The sequence below is a fragment of the Asterias amurensis genome, chromosome 11, assembly GCF_032118995.1.
Source record: "Asterias amurensis chromosome 11, ASM3211899v1".
Taxonomy (NCBI): domain Eukaryota; kingdom Metazoa; phylum Echinodermata; class Asteroidea; order Forcipulatida; family Asteriidae; genus Asterias; species Asterias amurensis.
In genome coordinates this window covers 6,481,279-6,502,465 of record NC_092658.1, presented here as the reverse complement: position 1 = coordinate 6,502,465, position 21,187 = coordinate 6,481,279, and the positions used below count along the sequence as shown (strand labels likewise).

At 37.1% G+C, this 21,187-nt stretch overlaps 1 protein-coding gene across 1 annotated transcript in view; it reads left to right on the top strand.

Annotated features, from left to right (window-relative positions):
• Positions 1 to 3: 3 nt before the first annotated feature.
• LOC139943972 (dynein axonemal heavy chain 3-like) overlaps positions 4 to 21,187 on the top strand; it is a 67,674-nt gene continuing 46,490 nt past the window's right edge. Inside the window, exons 1-19 of the mRNA XM_071940890.1 lie at positions 4 to 162; positions 1,103 to 1,174; positions 1,832 to 1,933; positions 3,015 to 3,234; positions 6,220 to 6,319; positions 7,211 to 7,328; positions 9,153 to 9,342; positions 9,739 to 9,934; positions 10,285 to 10,410; positions 10,641 to 10,836; positions 11,482 to 11,661; positions 12,647 to 12,783; positions 13,604 to 13,888; positions 14,884 to 15,068; positions 15,435 to 15,625; positions 18,824 to 19,055; positions 19,534 to 19,745; positions 20,210 to 20,301; positions 20,769 to 20,883. Coding sequence (XP_071796991.1) covers positions 1,160 to 1,174; positions 1,832 to 1,933; positions 3,015 to 3,234; positions 6,220 to 6,319; positions 7,211 to 7,328; positions 9,153 to 9,342; positions 9,739 to 9,934; positions 10,285 to 10,410; positions 10,641 to 10,836; positions 11,482 to 11,661; positions 12,647 to 12,783; positions 13,604 to 13,888; positions 14,884 to 15,068; positions 15,435 to 15,625; positions 18,824 to 19,055; positions 19,534 to 19,745; positions 20,210 to 20,301; positions 20,769 to 20,883 — 2,892 coding nt within the window. The 5' untranslated portion in view covers positions 4 to 162; positions 1,103 to 1,159. The remainder of the gene's footprint in view (positions 163 to 1,102; positions 1,175 to 1,831; positions 1,934 to 3,014; positions 3,235 to 6,219; positions 6,320 to 7,210; positions 7,329 to 9,152; positions 9,343 to 9,738; positions 9,935 to 10,284; positions 10,411 to 10,640; positions 10,837 to 11,481; positions 11,662 to 12,646; positions 12,784 to 13,603; positions 13,889 to 14,883; positions 15,069 to 15,434; positions 15,626 to 18,823; positions 19,056 to 19,533; positions 19,746 to 20,209; positions 20,302 to 20,768; positions 20,884 to 21,187) is intronic.

Here is a 21,187-nt window from a genome sequence, read left to right as displayed (position 1 = left end):
TCCCCGGATGTTAAACGAAGAACGCTCGCCATTTTAAGGTAGTGAAATAAACTTTGCACATCGCCACTTTGCGAGTTTGTAAACTTTTCTTATAAATGTCTCCCTGGTGCTGCGATGATATACAAACTACTTCCATGTTAAAGGACGATGTCAGGACTTAATGTAAGGAATTATGGTAGATGTTTTGTAATTTGTTGTGGGGTGAAAACGGGTTGCGAAAGTTTTTTTTCTAGTGTTTACGTTTATTTATTGTCGTTTGACGTTTGATTTGATCGGAGTAACTTATTCAACTTTCAAAAAATAAGCAGTCCAGTAGGCACAAGCGATCTTCAGATAATGTTACAGTTCATTGGCAATGCAGACTGTTTTTGCCATTGTTTATTATTGTTTATTAAAGAAAATGTTTGAGTAGGGGACGGATAGTCGTGTCTAAATGTGCCAGCAGCCACTGAGCCAGGCAGTGTAAATGATGTGCTTTTTTTTGGGGGGGGGGGGGGGGGTAGGGGGCATTTTTTTTTGGGGGGGGGGTAGGTGGTGATTTTTTAGTTAAACAATTTGACCATTTTGTCAGGGAATGTCCCTTGTTTCACTCAATGACTTGTTACAAATTGAATGGTTCAAATGTGTAATCAATTTATCCTACCTACTGAAAGAGTCGTATTCCTAATTAATTTAATTCATTCATCATTCATGCACTGGAATTTCTGTAATGACTTTACAATATAATTGCTTCTAATTCTATTTTTAAATTTTATGATATTACTCTATCAGTTTCATAAATAATCATGCACTGCGTGACAGTAGTAGGTTAAACCTTTGTGGACATGGTCACGGGGGACATTTTATCTCGCATACAAACTTTATTAAAGATTCTAGTTTTTTAAAAGTAAAGTACGGTAGTTGAAATGAGTGTAACTGTAATGTCAGAAAAATCTTTAACTAAGTTTTGTATTTTAAAAAACAAAACTAATTCAAATTGTTGTAATTTTAACAAGTTTGTGAATAAATTGAATCTTTAAAACTTTTTAAAGGACAAGATCTTGACAAAAAATTGTTTCATAATTCATTTGAACTTTCCCCTTTCACTTCTTTTCATCTTCAGAGCTTCCTGTTGCATCACAAGTTCATTCAAAAATTTAGCTAAAATTAGAAAGGCACCATGGATCGAGCAAGGGTAACTATTTTTTGACAATTATCAAATTTCAACATATAAATATTGTGTTTTGTTTTAAAGGTATGGTAATAGAATGGATTTTGAAATTGTTTTATATCCCAAATTATAAAAAAGGTACATAAAAGTCACCTATGGGTGATTGTTTAGGTGAACAGTTTCTATGTCTTCTTGTTGAGAAAACTGTAAAAAAGAATTCCATATTTTCATCAAGAACGTTGCACCCATCCACCTTTAGGGAAGTGACAGCACTTACCAGCAATTTCGCTGGATGCAGCTTTCGTGAAATGATACCACGGATTGAGAAATCTGAGAATAAATTCTATGCATGAGTAATTTCCCAGGTTTAAATGCACTGGACACTACCGGTAATCACTCAAAATAATGCAACAGCATAACACCTTACTTGATAACAAGCAATGGAGAGCTGTTGATAGTATGAAACGTGAGAAATGGTTCCCTCTGATAGAAAAGCATTTTTGAGAAAAAAAGTAATTTTCCATGAATTTGATTTCGAGACCTCAGATTAAAAATTTGAGGTCTCGAAATCTACTTTCTAGCAAGGGTCTTTTTCTTTCATTAATTATCTTGCAACTTCGACGACCAATTGTTTACAGATTTTTAATTGCTATACTTTTTATAAATAAAATTTATACTTAGATAACTGGGACGCCTCTGCTGAGTTGCAGCCAGACTCGAGGTTTACCCGGTCTACCTCCTTTGCCTCAAGATGTGGCTAAGAACCCCTCGGATCTTTACCAGGTAAGTTTTTTTGTTTAGAGTTCTACAATATTACCATATCTCAAAAGAATTGAAGATCAAAGAAGATATGGTGGCATTGCAAGCCTCATGATTCTATTGCCTCTGTGCAAAGTGTAAACAAACATTTTTCTGTTTTTCAAACAAGTTCTTTCAAATGAGTTACAAGAAATTAAAGTTACTTTGAGAAATAGTTCTCTTCAAATGCTCATTCACTATCACATCAGTGACTCGGTAACAGACTTTGTTTTGGACTTCCTTTGTTTGTTAACAAGCTTTTACAAGAATAATGAAGAGTCCTGATGGAAATGGATAAATTCAAAACAAAAAACCAAAAAGTATCTAACCTCACTTTAAAATGTTGTGAAATGCCACTGTGTTTGATACCCTTCAAGTGCAATTTTTGTAAAAATAGAAATGCTTGATAGCGTCATGTTTCAAATATATGGTATTTTCATTTTGGGATAGAATGATGATATTCAATCAAAAGGGCATTCATGAATTTGACCTTGGTTTTTGATGTCCAATGATGTTTAAAATTTCACTCTGAGAGAGTATAAAATAAAATGACAACTTACACCATTTTAACAAGAGGTCACACACTTGTAATAATTTCCCCCACTTTCAAAGGACGCGTATCTATTGGAAAATGATTGCATAAAAAAACTGAATTTGAACTTGGAGAAAGACATTGGACACTATTGGTAATTGTCAAAAACCAGTCTCACTTGCTGTATCTCAACGTGTGCATAAAATATTATACAAACCTGTGAAAGTTTGCGATCAATTGGTCATCAAAGTTGCGAGATAATAATGAAAGAAAAAACACCCTTGTCACACAAAGTTGTGTGCTTTTAGATGCTTGATTTCGAGACCTCAAAATCTAAATCTCGAAAATTACGTTACTTCAGAGGGAGCCATTTCTCACAATGTTTTATACCATCAACAGCTCCCCCATTACTCGTTACCAAGTAAGGTTTTATGCTAATAATTATTTTGAGTAATTACCAATAGTGTCCACTGTTTTAATAATGACAAAGTTGACTAAAGTAAAACAAAATTGTATTATTTTGTTGCGACCCAGATCGTTCTGAAACACAGTGAGCATCCACCCATCATGCAAGGCATGTCATGGACTCTAGCTGCACCATTCAAAGAGCAGAAGTACAGTCGCACTCCCAGCGAGTCCATAGCTAATAACTACACCCCCTCGGCCAACAAGCTGAATATTAGATCACTACCAAGGAGTAACCTAGCTAGATCAATCACACAGCCAAGCATGGCGAGAAAGAGAAGTCATTCACGTATCCTTTGTGTCTTTACAATATTAATTATAACAATAATAGTGGCCCATTAAAATGCGCCATGTCTGTCTAATAGACACTCCCAATGCAGAAGCAAGTGGGCCTATACAATGAGTTGCAAAGATTTAAGCACAAAAACAAGTTTTCAAATGAGTTTTGAAGCTAGTATAAGTAGTAACTTGTCATTGATTTGGGGGGAGTTTATTCCATAGTGATGGGCCAGAGTGTTAGAGGGATCAGGTTCCCCATGATTGGAGTGTACGTGGAATATCAAAACTTAATGTTAGTTTTACATTTTTTTTAATTACTTTTTTTCTCATTATTTATATCTTGGTGATAGAATTTTGTTAAACTTTTGTAAAACCTTCTAAAGTATGTGCACTCAGAAAAGGCAATTAATCATGATTTTGACACCCTCTAATAATTTAAAGTGCCTGCTCATCACTATACATTTGGTAACAGTTTGAAAGAGAAAGAGAACAGAAATAAAAATAAACCTGGCCGAATCCCTTAAAAATCACTCAGAAAATTTGGGATCAGACTTTTGGGGGAGCTGTCTAAAACTTTTGCAAAGTACAGACACTCAGAAATGACCATTACTCGTGATTTTGATACTTTGTATTAAAGTGCCTGTGCCCAATTTCATAGAGTTGCTAAGCATAAAAATTTGCTTAAATCATTGCTTTGATAAAAACGGGGTTATAAACCAAATTTCCATGTGATTTTCAGGATTTAAGCAAACAGAAGCTGAATACCAGTAACAAGCAATATGCAACTGGAAATTTGGTTGGTAATCCTGTTTTTATCAAGGAATTAATTTCATGCTAAGCAATTTTTTGTGCTTAGCATCTCTATGAAATTGGGCCCTGTTCGTCTTTGGTTACTTTCCGTAAATCTTTCTTTCAGGAAAGAGAATAATTCCCCCGAAATGTCCTTCAGAAAGTGTGGGTCAGATATTTTTTTAAACTTCCGTGCGACCTTAGCAAAGTATGCTAATCAAGGTATTATCACTTGCAACATGTAGATTATTGATGTCATATTGAATAGACGCAGCCTTCATTGTGAGCGGAAAGTAAATAGTAATATTGACAGAGTTATGTAATCACTGCTACCTGATTCAACAATAGCTGTACTTCGGGTCTAGTGTAGCACATCAGGATGAAGAGGAATATTTACACAACACTTAAAAACCAGTCTGGTGTTGATTTGATGGATCAATTGTACTCAAACATTAACACAGTAGCATAACTAACACAGTAGCAGAACTAGATATGACCATGGAGGTAAAAATTGTTATGATCAACTGTCCTTACAAATCTATTACTGCCAAATTTGATTTTCGCTGAAGTATAAAAAAATACAATGTATATATATAAAAATTCCCCTAATCAAATTTTTAACAGATGATTTTTTTTTTTTCAATTAAAAACAAAAAAATAGACGAAACTTTATTATACGTCATGGACAGTGCCTAAAATAAACATGCACATTAATTGTACTTAAATAAATGTAGGGATCCTGAGAACAATTGTTGTTTAGTTTTTAATAAACTACAGTACATGTTATCATTGGCAGATTTGTTTTGCACAAGAATTGAAAGCTTATAATTTTTCAGGTCAAATTTACTAATTAATGGACCTACCATCTCTGCCAACAGCCAAAGCTGTTATATAAATTGCCAAATTTAAAATCATTTGTGAATCCTCAATAAGTAACTACTTATACTCAATATACAAAGTGCAGGTCAGCAATTGTACTGAGTATTCTTCATAGTGAGGAATTTAAAAGATGATTTAAAAGATAACATACAATTTGCTACAGACTGTGTCCACTTGCCTCTGTGCTTTGGCAGTACTTTAGCTTTCAACAGATCAATGGCCTCTGTGCTGTTTGCATGGCTGTCTGTAGAGACTGCTTGCTCTCTCTCTAAAAAGCACTGTCCTCATACAAGTCCAACTGGTACTAACCCTCAAAGAAGTGACTTTCAAACACCAACATGCTTATGCTGAAGCACACCAGTGACATACCAATCACATTCCTAAGGGACTACGCCCACAGAACAAAAGAAGGAGACTCTAGTAATGCCTTTGTACTTGATAACAAGTACTGCTGCTGCACAGTAGCACTTGGCCACCTGCCAAAGCTATTTACAACATTGGTAACTGCTGCACAGTAGCACTTGGCCACCTGCCAAAGCTATTTGCAACATTGGTAACTGCTGAACAGTAGCACTTGGTCTCCTGCCAATGCTATTTGCAACATTGGCGTAAACTGCTGCACAGTAGCACTTGGTCACCTGCCAAAGTTATCTACAACAATAGAACCTGTACAGTAGCACTTGGTCTTCTGTCAATGCTATTTGCAACTTGTAACTGCTGCACAGTAGCACTTGACCAAATGCGCAATAGCAAATCCTTGCTCTGGTTTTCTAATAGATGTAATAAAGTAGAATAAATAATAGAAAAATCAACATCCAACAAATAATTACAATTCAATCCAATGAAACAACGAATATATATTGATGAAAGAAAAACAATGAGATTATTTTTGTCTTTTTCGACATTAAAACAAAACAAAACAAGAACAACAACAACGATTATTCAGAATATCAGTAAGACCTTTATCAGTATATATTTTTTAACTGGAAGGAAGTTTTTTGAAAAAAGGCTGAGAAAATAATCCAAAGCATGCCTTGGAATTATGGTCTGAACTTAAAAATAAATGCGGTTTATGTTCTTTTGAGTCATTTGAAGCAAACATTTGTTTTTATCTACTCTATTAGTTTACTGTTTTTCCAGTTAAGAATCTTGTTTTGTCTGCATGTTGGCAATCGTTCGGACAATTTCACAAGTACTTTAATTATTTGATTGTAATCTTTAAATTGCCATCCACAAAAGTTTTTGTTATTTAAATGAAATACTCCTGCTGTGATTTTTTTAAATGGATGGCTAGGAAAACAGTTTCCTTAACTTCACTGTAACTTAGCTCAAAGATCTCCTCGTAGTCCTCGGCCTGGAGATATTCCTCCATTGTCACCAAGAGTCAAGACGTTTGTCGGAAGACGGACCAAGAATCAACTAAATGGGTGAGTCCAAAAAAAAATTACACTGAAGTGTTCAATTTGTGTTTACATTTCAGAGATGTTTGGAAAAAACTTTTGTAGTTTATTCAGTTGGTAGTATTTTAACCTGACCCAACTTCATAGAGCTGCTTTAGAACAGAAAGTAGCTAAACACAACAAAATTCTGCTTACCAGAATAAGGTTACCAGCCAAAACACCATGTCATAGTGCCATTTATGACTGGTATCCTGCTTATTTTTGCTGAGCAGAAAATTGTTAAAGTAGAGTCTAAGAAATTGGGCCCTGCATCAAATTTAGGTAAGCTGTTAAGTAGAAAATACTGCTCAACAAATTTCTTTGTTGAACAAAAATAAAAAGTCGGGCACCAGGTGATCTGTTTTTGCTAAGCAATAATATTCTGTGCTGAGCAAGTTTTTTTGCTCACAGTCTTTATGTAATTTGGCCCTGGACTTTAAATAAAAAGTTTATTGTAATTGGCAAGGGTCAAATTTTGGGGAAAATCCTCAAGACCACGGGGCTTGTAGCTCAAAACCTTTAATGGTCCAGAAAATTTATTACAAGACCATAATCAAAATGAGAACAATATCTACACAGTTTTTAGAACAAGCACTAAGATTAACTTGATCGAATTTGTCTTATTTATTCGTAAATACTTCGTTGAAAGATACTTGTATTCACAGTTTCAATTCAAAATGAAGTGATGTATTGTTATAATAAAAAATATTTTTTTTTTAAAAGACGGCCTGACTTGTATGGTCAAAAGTATACTGGCCCGACGCTAAAATCACTAGCCTTGGGCCTGCGTTTCCAGGGTTAATTTCGAGCCCTGAATTGAATTACATATATGTATTTTCCCAAATGAACCTTGTGTTAATGTTATGTATTCCCTTGCAGACATGCCGTACTACCGTCCAGTCGACCTATGACCCCAATGGAACAGATGAGCATCATGTTAAAGCAAGAAAAAGATGAAGATTCTAACCATGGAGAGCCATCCGAGAGAGATATGGAGGTAAATAATTTACATTGGTTACCAGTTAAGCAGAGAACAATTTTCAAACTCTTGAGTAACGACTTACAAATGCAAACATGGTGTAGCTCCTCAATATCTCAAAGAATTAATCCACGACTATTGCCCTACTAGAAATCTTCGTTCTGGCTCACAAAATCTTCTCACTCCTTTTCCAGCCACTACCAAAGCTTATGGGGGGGAGCGCTTTTCAGGTTGCATCTCCGGAACTCTGGAATTCACTCCCTAGTAGTATAAAAGAAAGCTCCTCTGTAGAACAGTTTAAGTCTAATTTGAAGACACATCTTTTTGTTAAATAACTTGTATATTTCGTTGTATGCATTTTGTAGTTCTTTCTGTATTTTCTGTAATTTTTGTATTAAATAGTTATGGTTTCACTCTTTCTCTTTCCAAAACCGCTTTGAGACTTCATTTTAATTTTGTGCTATTATTTAAAAATCATTCATTATTATTGTTATAAAGTTACAGAATGGCTCTTGCAAAAAATATTCTGTACTTTCAGTCACACAGCCTTGATCCAATTTCATGGAGCTTCTTATAAGCTGAAAATATTGCTTGATAACTTTTTACTTAGCAAAACTTGAGAAGGATACCAGTCACAGATGGTATATGTGATGTGGTAATTTAGCGGTAACATTGTTCTGGTAAGCAAAGTTTAGTTATGCTTAGCTGCTATTTGTGCTTAAGCAGCTCTTTAAAATGGAAACCTGGGCCAAATTTCATAGAGCTGCAAGCACAAAAAGTAGCTCACCACAAATGCAATTTTGCTTACCACAATATGGTTACCAGCCAAGTCGTGATTTCACTAAACTGGTATCATGCTAATTCTTAGCAGACAATTATTAAGCAATAATAAAGAAGTGACTCTATGAAACTGGGTCCTGGTTTTAAAAGAAAACTTGCATTTTGTTAGAAGCTCCTTTCAACTGTCTTCAGAATATTCACAAAATAGTCAAATCAAAACCCAGTCAGATAAATCGAAGACTGTAAAACTAAAAAGAAAATTAATTATGAACTTTGTCTCTTCCTCCTATATATGTCAACAGACTCTTTATGTTGATTTTCTGCCATTTCCTGCAGTTCTGTTTCACCATGGATACATTGGTTGTACTTTCTGTTTTGATGAAACTGAGTGAATACTCTGTTACATTTACTTATTTGTATAGAAAATGAACCTGTGTACAGAGCCACTGCATGAAGGGGGTTTTATTGTTTATTTTTCGGTTGAGACAGGAAGCACAATCAAGTGTACCGTTTTGTAGACACGGTGTTTTTTTTCAAAGTAGGGTCATACTTTGAAAAAAAGTTGTGTAATTTTATAATAATAACAGTACTAATAATAGTAATATAAACCAGTTTGTGTAGAGCTTTTCACACTCAAAGGGCATCTCAAAGCGCTTCCAATATTATTGCCCCTAAGCAATGGGCCTTAACTAATTAATAGCTCCCTGGAGAGTATACGGTCTGTGCGCCAAATATGCACTACTTAGCTAAATCAATCACATGCATACTTTTTCTAAAAGCCTATTTGTTATAAAGATGATAATGGTAGTAAGCATCCAGCGAGTTTATGCATCTGAAGTTCCCTCGTTAATTAGAAGTCAATAAAATTATGTCTTAAACTTTGAATAGCCAAAAATGCCCTATTTTAGAGATTCAAATTTCAGTGGTGTTCGTTTGTGAATACTGCGACTAGAGATAAACTGTCAGAACGATTCAAAAGATTTCAGAATAATCGCCACTGCCATTTCACATCTTCCACCGATGACTCTTGCTGACTCTTAAAACGATTATTCCAACCTACAGAGATATCACTACTACATCAGTAAAGGATTGACCCCAGAGATGCTGGCTTTACCACCTGATAACATGATGGATAACGTCCAGTGCTACGTCCCTCTGTCACTCCTTGAAGACACTGGATTGCAGAAACTGAGAAACCAATTAGAGGAGGAGATATATAGAGATTATGAGTTCAGCTGCAGGAAAACGATCGGTAAATAATCCATCATGTGATTGATCTAGAGTGATGAAACTTCTTACCTTCCTACTTCAACCTGAACCCCTCCACAGGTCTACCATAACAACCCTGGCTCCTTCCCTACAGCCCCACCCCAAGCCCCACCCACAAATCCATTCTCAAACCAGACAACAAAATCATGTTGCCTTACTACAGGCTGTACTAAATCCATCAAAATCAGACAAACAAAGGGAAAATGTTATCATGGAGGGATTAGGGTACAGTCTCTGAAGTCCTGCCACCCCCTCCCCCCTTTCTAGCTTTTGGTTCTCAAAACACTCAAATTCTACGAATCCTTGGTATTAAGAGTCTAATCGCAATGCAGCCCAAAACTGTTGTTTTATAAAGATGGTTTTTTTTTCATTGTTTTAGTTGATTACATCCTGAAAGATCCCGAGGAGAAAGCCCGGCTTCACATCACCTGGATCCCTCGCCCGTTCCCAAGACGGATCATCTGTGCCCCGATGCCTTGGCATAACTCCTACCTCCTCAATAAAGAGACCAATATGCAGCATCTATTCATTACTAATAACATCATGCTGGAGCTACAGAACCTGTGGTATGACAGGTGAGTTGGAGACAGGGTGCCAGACTTAAACAGATGCGCTGCACGTCTGACTTTTAATAAAGACAAGAGCCTAGTGCAAGACCCTCCAAGCACATGCACAAAGACAACAAAAAAATATACAATGAGTGAAAGATACAATACAAGTATAAGCAGGGCTAAGAGAAGCCATTTATGGTTGAGTGTCTTGCTCAAGGACGGAAGTGTCATGACTGTGATTCGGACCAACATTTCAACAAGTATGCTATAAGAACTTCAGTCGGATGCAATAGTTCATGTAGACTGCTCGGTCATGACACACCACTTAAATTACATCTGAATAAGCTTTAAGAATTACTTGTTGTTAATTTCAGGTTTTGCATGTTGCGGTTTGTTCGTCTGGAAGATCTCTTAGCAGCTGAGCTTCCACTTCTGCCCAATGAATTTGAGAGTCTCGTCAAGAAACAATGTGCAGAAGCCAGACAAGTTCTGCAGACGTCGTAAGTATAGAACAGTTTTAAAGTCCTTCTGTAGTCAATTTTGTTGTTCAACCTAAAATTATTTTAAGTTAAACCATCTCTTGATAAAAACTTATTGAATACAAGAAAATATTTACAAGTTTAGTATCTGAGTGTCTGTTAGAACTCTTTGGAAAACTTAATGGTTAAAAAAAAAACACTTCTTCTTAATGTCAATTTTTAAAGTTCTCTCTATTGGTGTCTTCCTGTAGATGGATCCCAACATGCGCAGAAATCTTCATGTCCAAGAAGGAACTTTGGGGCTATTTAGTTCCTCAGAATGACATAGACTCGACTCAGAGAGTACAAGAGTTCTTTGCATGTGTAGCAGCCCTCATGTCAATCCAGCTCAGAAGCATGGTCATTAATTCACTGGCTGACTTCCTAGCGTTCTTCCAGATTCATCAGGTAATGTCCCTTTCTGTGCTGTGGTCGGACATGTTGGACCTATTTTTTGTATTCCGAAATTGTCATTTTATGTACGATCTATTTTATGTACTAAAAAAAGTGTCATAAATTGTACACATAAAACTTAAAATATATCACCCAAGAAATTCTATTGGCTTTGTGATGACCAAGGCAACACATATCAGCAAAATACATTTTTTTTTGGGGGGGGGGTTGCAAAAGAATTATCCTTTTTTTCTAATACAGAATTTCGAAAAAGCTCAAAAAGCTTGCCATTTTGGTTTCAAAACGTAAACAAACAAATCGGGCACAATATATTAATAACATTAATAAAATAACAGTGGCTTCTTTTAAAGCGCTCAAATCTGTTCATGGCACTTCAACATTATTGCCACCGGTCACTGGGTCATTTATTTCATTCCTTAAACCATCTCAGCTCCCCTGTCATTAACACTTCTCAGATTTAAATTTGTTGGAATTTAAAAATTCAAATGTGAATGCCTTTTCTTCTTGGAGATTGCCTGGGTTTGGTTGCCTGTAAATTGCCTTAGTGCTTTGTGAAATCGAGCCAGGACCTGTAAGCCAATTTTCAGGAATGTTCCTGTTTGTCTTATCTTATCTCTGTACTAATTCTTATTTAATCAGAACGGTAATGACTTTGACGATGAGTACGAGGAGCTACAGTACGTGATGGCGCAGATTATGATCGTTAAGCTGAGGGTAGAGGAGCCACGTATCATCTTTGATCCTCCGTTCAGAGAGTGTAGAGACATCATCTTAAGATGCTTCTCTGAGATCATAGCAAGTGCTGACCAGCTACAGAGGGTAAGGATGGCTTCCAATTCCCAGGTCAAAATTCCAGTATAACCTAGTTAATAATGACTGGGTCAACTGGTTTGACTGGATAGTGTCCAATTTCCATTATAAAACCAACTGATTTGAACTGTGTTCAACTAGGTTAACTATTCTTAATGGTATAAAGCAACTGGTTTTGTCCAAATTAAATATTAAACCACCAGCCGTCGATTTCACCAAACTCTTCCAAACTGGGATTAATTTTAGGACTTACGACGAGTCCCAGCCTTGCACTATAGCATGTAAAACTTACGATTAATCCTAAGTGAGATTGAGTTACTCGTCCTAACTCGAGATAAGACGAGTCCTAACTCTTTGTGCAATCGACCCCTGGGCCCAATTTTAACCAATAACCGTAGCTCAAACATGTTTTTGGTTTGGGTCATCAAAACAGCCTCTTGTTTGGTTAATTTTGATATACCTATAAAATAAAACAAAATGTGCTACTATTAAGTGATATGATTTGTGGAAACCATCGCTAACTTTTAGCATCAGCTGCTGAAAAAAACCTTCTCTAGTTTTGTGGCCCCTAGAATTTGGAATAGTCTCCCCCCATCTCTGCGCTCTGATGGTTCACTTCATATTTTCAAGACGTATCTGAAATCCATTTTCCTTTTGCTATAAATCACAAGTGACTGTGATCTTGATGAAATGGCAGTACATTCAACAATCTGAGATTATAAACTTCAGAAATAGAAATGTATAATACAAAAAGGAGAAATTTACCTGTAAAAGGGAAGACAAGTGAAGCACACGCTAAAGGGCTGTCTTCGTATGGAATTATGGATGTATGGGAGCACCCGAAACGTGACGTGGGCTCGATTTACAGTAGAATTAGTTAAAGGGAAAGTTGATTAACCCAAACAAATAGGTGGGCATGTTTTATACCTGTCACATATTGTATTGTATTCCAAAAGCCAAGACTAAATCAGATATTTGTCTGTTATTCCCTCAGGTTGAGTGTGCAATCTTCCCTCAAATGCAGAATCAACGTCTACTTCTGAGATCAGTCAAAGTAGATGAACCACTAGTAGAAGAATTCATTGATAAGGCCATGAAGATATTCAAGCTGAACACAGTCGGACCTACAAGGTGGGCTTTTTAAAGAATTCTAATGATTATAATTTGCAGTTTCCATAAACCGGAGGTCGTTGGTTCAAATCCGGCTGTAGTGAATTTTTCTTTGTGCAACCTCAAATCAGTTTCCATAAATTCACAAAAACTCATTTGTCTGAGCTACTACATGATATATTGAGGTTAGGATGTGGTCATCATATTATTCATCTGAAGATGAATTTTGTATAGGATTTGAGGCATTGCATGTTGAGGTATCAATGTAAACTTGGTTTGTGGTAACACCATGTGTGGTAACACCATGTGTGTATCTACTTGCTGGCTAGATTATGTTCTTTTGAGACATTGTCTTGCTGTATATTTTCTCACCGCAGAGTAGTTTTTCAGAATTTGAGAGAATTCTCAGTTCTTAAAAAACTGTTCTGCTTATTAATTACTACCTGGGCAGAGGGTAGGAAATCAGTTGGGACTTTTACTTTCGCTTTAGTGTATCAAGGGGACTTCACTATCACTATCGCTTCACTATATTTGATATTATTTTTGGATTTTCCAATAATATTTGTTTGAAACTCAGATAACAAAGTGTTAGTAACAGAAAAGTTTGGGGTTTTATTAGTTCTGCTCCATTTTGTTAAAACATTAGCCGCTACGGCTATGGCTACAACTGTTGCTAAGAGTGTTGCTAAGGACATCCAATACATCACTGCATGATGCATAACAAAGTAAAATCACTAGCCTCATATTTAGATTGATTGACGCAAACAAATGTACTGTGAATATTCCTGAGAAATTAATTTTAAATGTTCAAAAAATTTGCTGAATCTGATTGTAAATGCAGGTATCTGAACACCTACAAGAAATACAACGACCTTCTAAACACCAAGGCAGAGGCCGATGTCGTGGCCTTTTTAAAGGAGCGTCACTCCTTACAAGGCTTTGTGAAGAAGATCGCGAGCTATCAGCAGCTTAAGGATGAGATATCCTTATTAAGGATAACGGTACCTCTGAGTATGTTCTGTCTAGACTGTCACATCTTGAACGCCGATCTGTGCTCCCGAGCTCAGAAACTCAAAGAGAAACTCGTCTTGTTTGAAGTTGAAGAGAACCGGATGTTGAATAAAGGGTGAGTTTTTATTGTGTTATGTCTGTTTTTCCACTACTCGGGGTGTGAGACAAAAACGTCTGAATCTAGAAAACAACATGTATGGAGGTACGTTGAAATTTGCATATGAACCTGTTAGTCACCCCATAGATATAGATTCCAGAGAGTTTTTGTGAGGGCTTGGGTGGATTTCACAAAGGTAGTCCTAACTTAGGACTAGTCATAGGCAATGCTAAGAGATAGGACTGGTCCTAAGTTAGGACCAGTAACTCATCCTAACTTAGGACTGGTCCTATCTCTTAGCATTGCCTAGGACTAGTCCTAAGTTAGGACTACCTTTGTGAAATCCACCCCTTGTTCCGCACAAAAGAAAGATCAAAGTACATGATTCATGATAGATGTTAGTTTTGCGTTGGCGATAAAGAATATAATAAGTTTTTTTGTTTAGCCTTACACTGATGGGTATTGAGTACTGTATACTCTATACTTTCCTGAGCTCTGTGAACAAAAAACATCACAGGCAAGACACTCGTGTGGTATTCGAACCTATGCCCTTTGCTTTGCTAGAGCTGATGTGCAGTTAGAATCACATGTGTTATAGCAGCGGGTACCGCAACAATTGATCCTGCATACTGAAGAAAGGAAAACCTACCTTTTCAGGAGGCAGACGGGCACCAATTCGGATGAAAGTCTGAAAATTCACATTCCTGACTTTTTTATCCAGTTAAAAACTTTGTTTGATTCTCAAACATATGGTAATCTAGTGTAAATTTCAGAGATTTTGAAGGTGAAATATAACTTGAAGCAAGGGAGTTCGGCTATGGCGTTAAACAAAGGAAGGAATGCAAAATGTAATAAGTGATAACTCGGGGTTAAACCTTGTGTGACCTCGTTGTGTCCTGGATAACCTTGGCTGACTGCTGCTCAATTCTTCTCTTCACCTTGTCCAGTTGTCTGTGCCGGGTAAATAACAGATTGGCTCTAAAGCTTTGATTGTTTTGTTTATTTCCCATTAGCATTTGTCGCCGCTATGACGAGATTGCTGACCGTCTCGGAGAGATGCCAAGCACCACCGCTGAGATCGTCGCTTTGTCTGACTTCTTGAGAGAGTCGAGTGAAGTGACTGTCTTCAAACTTAAAGATGAGATTGACGAGGCTGCCAATCGTTTGATGTTCCTTCTGGACTATGCAAATTTGCCATGTAAGAAAACTCACACTCTGTCTGATATTACCAATTTTCTGTCGAGACAAATTATTTTTTGCAAATAATGGTTTGTGGGATTTGAGGCATTGCATGGTGAGGTATCAATATACATTTGGTTTGCGGTAACACCATGTTTTTATCTACTTGCCAGGTAGATTTTATTCTTTAGAGAACTGTCTTGCTTTATATTCTACTACCACAAAGTAGTTTTTTCGGAATTCGGGAGACTTCTCAGTTCTTAAAAGAAATGTCCTGCTTTTTAACTTATCTTGGCGAAAGGTTAAAAATCAGCCGGGACTACTACTTTAGCTGTTAGTGGATTGTTATCATAAAATGGTCATCGAAATTATCCGTTCTTTTTAGTTGAAGACATCAAGTTGAACAGCACAGTGTTTCATTGGCCAGAGCACATTCAGACCGTCTTTGAAGTTTGTCGCAATCGCCTCATGACTAGACGAGAGCAAGCTGAAGAGGAGGTCCGTAAGAAAGTTCAGCGCTTCGAAGAGAAACTCAATGAGTTCAACAAAGAGGTGGAATCTTACAGAAAGAAAGAGGTATGGTGTGTATTTTGGTGGTTGAATTGTTATTGAAATTGGCATTTTGGGCCGATTCCTGTCTATTCTCTCTTAAGTTGATTTTTTTTTAAGATAGATAAAACTTCATTATCCCTCACTGGGGAAATTAAAATGGCCTTTACAAAGAACTGTATACGTAAATACAATAAAAACGATCAGTAACTATATACATACAATACTATTTGAGCTCTAAACAATACAAGCTGTTTTAGCTGGGAAGCACAGAATTTTTTTTTTGTGACACTCATTAATAAGGGTTGGTACGCTATTCTGAGGATCGGTTATCTCCTTTATTGCAACATCTGTAAAAGTGAAGACAGTGACAAAGCACTCGCTAGAGCGTTGCCAGTGGGTGCATTCAATTGCTTCCCTGGGTCAACTCCGATCTGCCCCTGGTACATTCGTATAGCTTTGACGTCATTCCAGGGGCTCACCCGGGTCAGCCCCAAGTGCCCTGTTGTGGAACGAGTCACTTGCGGTTGGCCCAAGGTGCCTGCATCACCACGAGAGGGTGAGGTGATCGTTCAATTAGCTCATGGCAGCGGCTCACCGGGATGAGCACACCGGGTAGACCTGGGGAAGCTAATCGAGCGCACCCATTTTTTATTTTCGGCAGAAAGTGTCGGATGCGGGAAGAAAGAGGGAAAGGATTTGGAGGGTTTGAAGTTTTAAGGTCCAAAGAACATGCAGGGAAATGTTATAAAAGCAACTTTTCTCATTCTGTAACCAATAAATGAATTTTTGGAAGTGTACCAGAATTGTAAGGGAATGAATCAGTATTATGGTATAAATTCAGGGGTCAGATGCCGTTCTTCGGTTCTTGACATTATTAAAGTTAATGTTTGATATTTAATATTCCCTTTTGTATCCTTTATTCATTTTATCACTTGTGTAGTTACGCGGCAAGGTAAGTGGTGATACTTACAGAGTGTTTTGTGTGTGTTTTTTTATCCCCATGAATTTTTGCACATAAATCGTCCCCCAGGTTTGATTGAAGCGTAGCACAGTGTCTTTATCACCTCCTTTGCAGTTTTCCCAAAACATTTGCTGTTTTTATCAGCATTATATGCACACAAAGTAGATCTCTAGTCCAGCCGATTTTATTTTTATACAATATGATTCGAGAGTGTGGATAGGCAATGCTACTAACTTTTTACAGACCAAGTGGCTTGTGCTAAAATTGTGGCCACAAATGCCCCCTTTGATTTGACCTACAGAGATTTGACCTACTTCCACATCCACTCAAAAAGGTCAAAGTCCGGGGCTTGTCCCAAATTGGCATTTTCAAATGATTCCTATGAAAATTATTTTTTACATTTCTTAAACAAATTTGTTTTTACCCTTACACCTATGGTTATGAAGCACTGTAAACTCAGTAATTGAGTACACTGTGCTAAGCCTGGTTCATACTTCGTGCAAATGCGATCGGATGTTGATGTCACTAAGCATCAATTGACTTGTGTTCAACTCCTGCAAAACATTCCCTGCGAAAACAAGGCTGTTACGTAAAAGTTTGCTTTGCAATCACATTAGCAGGAAGTACGAACCAGGCTTAATACATATCGTTGTCAGGGTAAAAAAACAAATTATATTCTTAAGTTTAAGTATTATTATTATTATTATCGCCGATTGCAAAGTTAACATCTATTAAAATAACCTTGAGTATCAATAGCACACATGCATGTCCCAATGCGCATGATCAGCGCGCAAAGGATTCAGGGTGAAATTCCTAGTATTCCATGAGCAACACCAGCAAACATGACACGCTGATTTTGAAGCAATTTGGTACACAGCTATACTTAAAACCCGGCATTGTTGCAAGTGAAGCACAACATGGTGTCCATCTTCGCAGCTTGATTTCATTTTTAACTGTACTTGCCGTCCAAAGATGTATGGCAGTATATTTTTAAGATGGCACTTGTGCATATTTTTATGGTCTATTTATTTTACCTGACTGAAAAAGGTTGCTTCCCACACCTGGAAGTGAAATTACACAGGAAAGAATGATCTCTAAAAAGTGTTTTGTTTTTCGTACAACTTTTAGAACACACATCATACAGTCTGAACCATCTAAAAAAGAAGATATTGACATAATAGGCAGGTCCACCAACATTAGGGCTAGATAGCTTAGTTGGTAGAGTGCTGGCACGTTAATTGGGAGGTTGTAGGTTCAACCCCCGCTCTTGATAATTTTACTCTGTTTAACCTAAAATGTTCTACCTTAACACAGAGTATAGAGTATGAGATGTTTGGACGATAGAAGGATAGTTGCTGATAAACAAATGATTTTTTATCAAGTAAGAAAACAACATCCCCTTAAGGTTGGACAGTAGGGAGACTGTCCAACATAGGACTAGAAAACCTAGTTGATAGAGTGCCTGCTCGTTAATTCGGAGGTTACAGGTTCAATTCGGGCTCTAGTAAATTTTTCATTGTTCAACCCCAAATTGTGTTGTAAACATTAGTTTTTCCACAAGTTTACTATTCTGCTGATCATGCCCATCCATTTAAAACTATGCTGTAGTATTTTTTTCCAAGATAATTAAACAAATATGACATTTTGCTGCCACCTTCTGCAAAACAAACCTCTCAAAAAGTCACAAACTTTTCATTCATGGTCAAGTCTGTTTTCATTCACATTTCAATAAATCAGAAAAATTTCTGCCATGCGTGTGAAAACTGCATTCACCACAACACGACATCGTACCATGGGATAGTTCGTTTGTCATGCCTGTGACACATCACATCTTGCATGTGACAAACCATGTGTGTGACACATGATGACACATGACAATAACAAGATGACAAACCATGTGTGTGACACATGATGACACATGACAATAACAAGATGACACAATGACAAATATGGGCAGAAACAGAAATATGGCTTTTGCCATAACTTAAGTGATGATTTGTAAAACAATATATTATGTTTCTAATGATTTGGATTTTTTTTTTTTTTTTTTTTTTTTTGGGGGGGGGGTGGTCATTAAGAATATTATTACAGATGGTTGCCATAATCAGCTTAATCTAAAAGAATACTAAGCAGATTGCGTAGCAGATTTTGCCAAAAAGTCATCTGGAACCAGTAGCAAGTAAAGTGCATCATATTGAGTTTCGGTTGCTATTTCTGCATCGCTACTGATCCTGGTTATGTGCATTTACTTTTTTTCTTAGATGCTTAGCATGGATGAGATGACGACCAACGTAACACGGTTGAATGATCTTCAGCAGCTTCTTGAGGCAGCTCAAGACGAGCTGGATGGACTGAACAAAGAGGAAGAACTGCTGGAATGGGAGGCTAGTGAATTCCCTATCATTACCGCCATGTTTGCGTCAAAGCAGCCGTATGACCAGCTTTGGAATACAGCTCTCAACTTCCACACCAAATATGAGACATGGCTTAATGGTACGTACTCTAGCTAGGGTTTCTTGGCCGAGTGATCTATCACTCAAGTTCTGTAATTTTGAGAATCGTGGGTTCGAATCCTGGCCAGGTCAGTCAAGACACTTGTGTTCTTGAGCTTCTCTCCACCAAGGGGTACAACATGGGTACCGTTGAGAGCTGGGAAGTATGTGGCATCCTGTTCAGGGGGAATAGAAATATCTGTCATTTAATGCCAATAAAACCAGATGCCAATGAAACTGTCTGTCAAAAATACTTTACAATTCATTTAACTGATGACTCACAAACAGTATATGTAACTTTTTTTTTTAACATAATTTTTTTGAGAAAAACGATGCCTTATGTATACTTTCTAAAACAATGCCTCACGATGTCTTTCTAAACAATGCCATCTGTTTTCTTCCTTAAACATTGTCTTCCTAAAACAATGCCATCTTTTGTCCTTCTAAAACAATGCCATACATTGTCTTTCTAATTCAAGGTCCATTCCAAGACTTGAACGCTGAGCAAGTAAACGACGAGGTGGACAGTATGTTTCGTACCATGTACAAACTCAGTCGCTCCTTCGGTGATCAGCCTGGTCCTCAGCGCATCGCAAACAATGTCAAGAGCAAGATTGACAAGTTCAAAGTTCATCTACCTCTATTAGGGGTCATCTGTAATCCTGGTATCAGGGATCGCCATTGGGAACGGGTAAGGTTGCTTTTTATTTGTCCAGCTGTCTATCAAAAGTTAATTAGACAATTACCAGCAATCCTTCTGCTTAAACCTTTTTTAAGTAGCCTACAGGGCTAGTTAATTCTGCATTTTACTTGCCCCAGAAAGTTTTAAGGGCACTGGGTTATAATTACGTAGTTATATAATTATAAAAAGAAGATTGCACTCTAACATGTCCAACGCTATTAAAATCACACAACAGTTAACATTTAAAAAAAAAACAATCAAAAAACAACTCCCATAAAACTCCATAAAAACAGGAGGCAGGGACAAATTAAAAAAAAAAAAAAAAAAGAGGACAAGGTCCCAAATGATCCCCAAAGCCCTGATTGACTTAAAACCCTCTAAAACCAAAATAAAACTTTACTAAAGAACATCTTTAAAAACCATGAAGCAGGAAATAAACAACATAAACAATATATATTTTTTTGTTTTTCTAGATGAGTGAGGTAGTTGGCTTTGAGTTGAAGCCTAAACCAGAGACCTCCATGTATCACATGCTGGAACTAGGACTCACTAAGTGCATTGACAGGTGAGGCTTACTATAATTCATCACACAAGAATATATTTTTCTGTATTCCACGAGCGTGAGTGTGATAACGAATTTATCTTCCAGCCTCATTAAGTCAATGAGGTTAGGTTATGTTTTTGTTTTTGGTTTTGCATGCACTTGGCTTAGAATGTAATTTTTGCACTGACCGTATACGGAGCGAGACACATTGACACTCACAATACGCAGAGTGCAATATAAAAACTGGGAAAAGATGTTGTCGGATATCACACTCCGGTTCGAGCATCTGATTAGAGGATTAGCGGGTACTGGAAGATAAAGTTTACAGACGTCTTTAACATGTTTAACAGTGCTTTTTTACATCTTTGGTAGTACGACTGACGATTTTTTTTTAAGCGAGTACAGCGCCCCAGTTACTGGGTCTAGTGCCACCATATCTCAGAATGGCTAATGATTTTGATTTTGATTTTGATTTTGATTTTGCATAGTTTGGAGGAGATCGGAGCTTCAGCCAGCAAGGAATACTCCCTGGAGAAAGCCATGGAGAAAATGAAGATTGAGTGGGCAGACGTCCACTTTGAATTCATCCCATACAGAGATACAGTAAGTTTCACATCTACCTGGAGAACCTGCTTACCGAAAAATGTTGCTTAATAGTAGTATCTATATCTGAGAAAATAGAATAAGCTGTTGCAAACAACTTGCCAACCAAAAGGATCTATGGTAAAAAAAGGCAAAAAATAGTTAATGGTCTGTGTATTGACCCTAGCAGAGTCTCTCTCGAAGTGAAGACTACACTTAAAAGGACTTGAGCTATCGAACAAAATCAACTGTTACCAGGGGCACGCTACCAGCTACTGAAAACAGGGTTTCTCCCTTCACTGTCCATAAGGATGTAGGCATGGGT